Consider the following 5,131-nt stretch of genomic DNA (forward strand, 5'->3'; position numbering starts at 1 on the left):
TAGACCTCAACCACCCTTTCCTCAAAGGTTAAAGAAGAATAATGATGAGATACAATTCAAAAAGTGTGTTGATGTCCTTGATCAGCTGCATATTAATGTTCCATTACTTGAAGCCATTGAGTAGATGCCTTATTGTGCCAAATTTTTGAAGGACATTGTCACAAAGAAGAGGAATGTGGGAAGAATAGAAATTATTGCCACTACAACATAATATTGTTCGTCAATGACTAAACTTTTGCTAAAGCAAAAAGATCCTGGCAGCTTTGCTATTCTATGTTCCATCGGTGATAGATATGTTGGAAGAACTCTTTGTGACTTGGGGTCAAGCATAAATCTGATGCCTAAGTCAATATTTTTGAAGCTTGGAATGGGTAATGCTCAACCAACCACCGTGATTTTACAACTAGTTGACCAGTCACATGTGCGTCCCGAGGGTAGAATTGAAGATGTGATTGTTAAAATGGATAAGTTTGTCTTTTTGGGTGATTTCCTCATTCTAGATTGTGAAGCCATGAAAAATCACCTATTATTCTTGGACATCCATTCTTAGCTACAGGGAATATTTTAATAGATTACGAGAAGAGAGAGTTCACGATGAGGGTGACTGATCAAAGCGTCATGATAAATGTCTTTAACACTCTTAAATATGTTGATGATTCTGAAGAATGCCATTACATTGAAGACGTTGATTCACTAGAGGATGCTGGAACAAAAAATTCTGGTCAAGGTAAATATTTACATTTTGACGAGTATGATAATTTTTTCCAAGACAAAATTCTTCGGAAGGAAGAATGTAAATGTTTGGCCAAGACGATGTTTTACAATCTGAGGAACACAATAATTGTTGCCCAGGCAAAATTTTTCTGAACATAGCATACAAAAATATTTGCCTAGGCAAAAGCTTATTGATTAAATCAGATGACAGACATATTGAAGGTAGAGCAAGTACGGAGTCTGGATTTATTCCTCAAAACCTTTGCTGTAGCATGCACCTACTTTAGAACTTAAACTGTTGCCATCACATTTGAAATACGCTTATCTAGGTAGTGATGAAACTTTACTAGTTATAATTTCTACTAGTCTAACCCCCAAGAAAGAGGGAAGTTTGTTGAATGTTTTGTTACGTCATAGAAAACTCTCGGACGGACTATGGCAGACCTAAAGGGAATCAACCCTACAATATACATGCATAAGATCCAGTTAGAAGATATCCATAGCAATTCCGTGGAATTCAAAATGAGACTTAACCTAATAATGAAAAAAGTGGTGATGAAGGAAATCATAAAATGACTTGATACTGTGGTGATCTATCCCATATCCGATAGTTCGTAGGTCAGTCCCGTTCAATGCGTGCTGAAGAAGAGTGGCATGACCATGGTTAAGAATGAGAATGATGAGCTTTTGACTACAAGAATCATCACAGGATGACGAATTTGCATGGGTTACATGAAGATCAACAAGGCAATGAAGAAAGACCATTTCCCATTCCCTTCATCGATTAAATGATTGATCGGTTAGTAAGCAAGGCATTTTACTATTTCCTTGATAGATATTCTGGATACAATCATACCTCCATAGTACCTGAAGATCAGGAGAACACAACCTTCATCTTCATGTATGGTACCTATGCCTATAGAAGAATGTCGTTCAGACTATGTAATGCTCCGAAAGCTTTTCAGAGGTGTATGATGGCCATTTTCTCAGATATAGTGGAGGACTTCATGGAAATATTTATGGATGACTTTTCCTTCTTGAGCGATGACTTTGACCGATGCCTCGACAATTTATCTAAAGTGCTGAAGCGATGCAAGGAGTCCAACCTTGTGCTAAACTGGGAGAAATTTCACTTCATGGTGACTGAAGGAATTGTGTTGGGACAAAAAATTATTCACCAGGGCATCGAAGTTAATAAGCCAAAGTGGAAGTAATTGAGAATTTGCCTTCACCCACCATTGTGAAGGGAATATGAAGTTTCCCAGGGCATGCAGGATTCTACAGGCGGTTCATAAAGAACTTTCAAAGATTTCAAAGCCTTTGTGTATGTTACTTCAGCAAAATCAACCGTTCATGTTCAACAGTGAATGCCTCAACGCGTTCACTGATCTGAAGAAAAACTTGTATTGGCACCAATTGTTGTTCTACCTGACTAGGATGCCCCTTTTGAGCTGATGTGCAATGCAAGTGACTATGCTATAGGAGTAGTGCTAGGGTAAAGAAAAGGTAAAATCTTCCGTGTCATTTATTATGCTAGTCGTACCCTTAATGATGTACAACTTAATTATAGCACCAATGAAAAAGAATTGCTTGTCGTGGTATTTGCTTTTGATAAGTTTAGGCCATATCTTATAGGAACTAAGGTCATTGTACATACTGATCACTCTTCCATCAAGTACTTAGTTAATAAAAAAGATACAAAACCTAGGCTTATTAGATGGATATCATTATTGCAAGAATTTGATTTGGAGGTAAAAGATAGGAAGGGTACTGAAAACCAAGTAGCAGGTCACTTGTCTAGGCTAGAGAATAAAAACATTTACCATGACATGAAGGATATTCAGGAGGATTTCCCTGATGAGAAAAATTTATTTGCCGCAATAGTGTCGTGGTATGCTGACATAGTTAACTTTCTTGTTAGTGGCGACCAAATAATTCGTAGATGTGTCCTTGAAGAAAAACATAAGGACATCCTATTTCAATTCCATACATCCCCGTGTGGGGGGCACTTTGGTGGGATGAGGACTGCTACAAAGGTCTTTCAATCCGACTTCTACTGGCCCACCTTGTTTAAGGATGCGCATGACTTCTATAAGTCATAAGATCGTTGTCAGCATACTAGAGCATATCAAAGAGAAATGAGATGCCATGGAAAAACATTTTGGAAGTTTATGGGGGATTGATTTTATGGGTCATTTCCTATCATCCTTTGGTGATCTGTACATACTACTAGCGGTAGATTATGTTTCCAAATGGGTTGAAGTTGTGGCCACTCCTAGCAATGACTCCAAGATCGTGTTGAAATTATTGCACAAAAACATATTCACACTTTTAGGAGCACCACGAGAAATTATCAACGATGAAGGTATCCGCTTTAACAATAAATTAATTGCCAAGGCACAGAAAAGATATGGGGTGTGCCACAGAATTTCCATGGCATACCATACCCAGACTAATGGGCAGGCTAAGGTATCTAATTGCGAGATCAAATATATTCTTGAGAAGGTGGTCAACCTCAATCGCAAAGATTGGTCACGAAAGCTCGAAGAGGCAGTGTAGGCCTACCGGACAACATTCAAAATGCCACTCGGAATGTTACCATTCAAGTTGGTATATGCAAGGTGTGCCATTTTCATGTGGAATTGAAACACAACACATTTTACGCCATCAAGAAACTAAATATGGATACGCATCTTGCTGGATAAAGAAGATTGTTGGAGCTGAATGAAATGGATAAATTTAGAGCCCAGGCGTATGAAAATGCCCACCTTTACAAGGAAAAGACGAAAAGATGGCATGATAGAAAAATTTTGCTTAGGCAATTTTTTCGTGGACAATAAGAATTGCTATATAATTCACGACTCAAGCTATTTCCAGGCAAGCTAAAATCTAGATGGTCAGGACCGTTCATCGTATATCAAGTCCATAGCCATGACACAATAGAAATCAAGAACATGGATGATGAGTCAACCTTTAAGGTGAATGGTCAACGACTGAAGGTGTACAATTGAGCACCCATCCTGCTTGATAAATCGGCGTCGTTAATTCACGATGCCCAAGAGTTTGCCTTATTTCCTGAACGAATTTTGTTGCCTAGGCAACAAAAATTTGCACTTTGTATATAAATAATATATTTTTATTTTATTCTACATGAGTTATTTATTTCTATTTTATTCTTTATTTTGTACATTTTGTAGTAAGGGTCCACGTGACAGCTTAGGGATGAAGTTCATGCATGGGAGGGAGAAAAACCCTAAAGAATTGGTTTTGGTGGCACTTTTAAGAGGGAACAATATTTTCCTTTATTTTATTATTTTTAGTCAAATCACATATCTTCGTCATTAATAGCATATTTCTTTTCCCTCACTTTTTACCATTTTACCCCCAAGAAACCACCCATTAACCATTATTTTTCTCCAAAATCGCCTACTTTCTCCATCTCCTAACCCTTCACTCTTTTCCAACTTCTTATTCTTCAACCTTTTTTCCTTCGATTTTACACCTTTCACCAAAACCCTCCATTATTGTCGTGAGAATCCTCTGTTCTTTCCCTAAATCTATCACAACAAACACCATGGCCCAATCCAAGAAGCATCCATGAGCTTTAAAATCCTCTTCCGGGACTTCAAGATTCGAATGCTTCCAAACCGCCGAGGCTGAGGCAAAGTACAAAACCCTACAGAAATGACAAGTTTACTTGGAGGATGGCTTTGTTTTCCTGGAGGCTGGCGAAGAACCCTTTGGACCGGAGGTAATGGACATCGTCCAAAAACATAAATGGGAGAAATTCACCCGACATCCAAAGGCAGTGGCACTGATAATGGTCCGAGAGTTTTACACCCACTTAGGTGACCCATCCCAACACATTGTGTATATTAGAGGGAAATCCATCCGATTAACTCCCTCGACCTTAAACCGCTACTTCAAGATCGACAAGGTGGAGGATCAACATAAAAATTTCTTACCAAGACAGATCAAGAGATGTACGATGGTGTTCTGGAGGATTTATATTTCTACAGGGCAAAGTTTTAAGGGAATGTGCCTAACCGAAAGCGTGTGGATTGCTGAGCCCTTAAGCAAATAACCAAGCTGTGGAATCATTTTTTGAAAGGAAAGCTGATGCCTACTTCACACAATGCAACAGTGTGGGTGAGGCGATTAATGTTGCTGTACTCTATCATCTACGGGTGCTCGATTGATGTGGGCGAGATAATTTTTGAACCTTGAGTGTGCGAAGAGGACCCGAGGTAACCTTATTTTTCACAATTTGATAACCACTTTATGAAGAAAGAAAAGTCCCTGACAAGCCTTTCGAGGACTTTATCAAGTCGAAGGAAGGTATTACCAAAAAGAAGGTGCCTGAAATTATGCGTTTTGATGATAACGCTCCACACGAGGGCTTGGAGCGAAGAGTAAA

General features: G+C 38.7%; 1 protein-coding gene across 1 annotated transcript; it reads left to right on the top strand.

Moving 5' to 3' along the window:
• The first annotated feature begins 223 nt into the window (after positions 1 to 223).
• On the top strand, positions 224 to 3,273 carry LOC120155585. The gene is made up of 3 exons (XM_039167109.1): positions 224 to 482; positions 572 to 727; positions 2,948 to 3,273. The coding sequence occupies exons 1-3, from the start codon at positions 224 to 226 to the stop codon at positions 3,271 to 3,273; spliced, it is 741 nt and encodes a 246-aa protein (XP_039023040.1).
• Positions 3,274 to 5,131: the final 1,858 nt, after the last annotated feature.

Source organism: Hibiscus syriacus, unplaced genomic scaffold (assembly GCF_006381635.1).
Source record: "Hibiscus syriacus cultivar Baekdansim isolate YM2019G1 unplaced genomic scaffold, ASM638163v2 tig00111198_pilon, whole genome shotgun sequence".
In the NCBI taxonomy this organism is placed as follows: Eukaryota; Viridiplantae; Streptophyta; class Magnoliopsida; order Malvales; family Malvaceae; genus Hibiscus; species Hibiscus syriacus.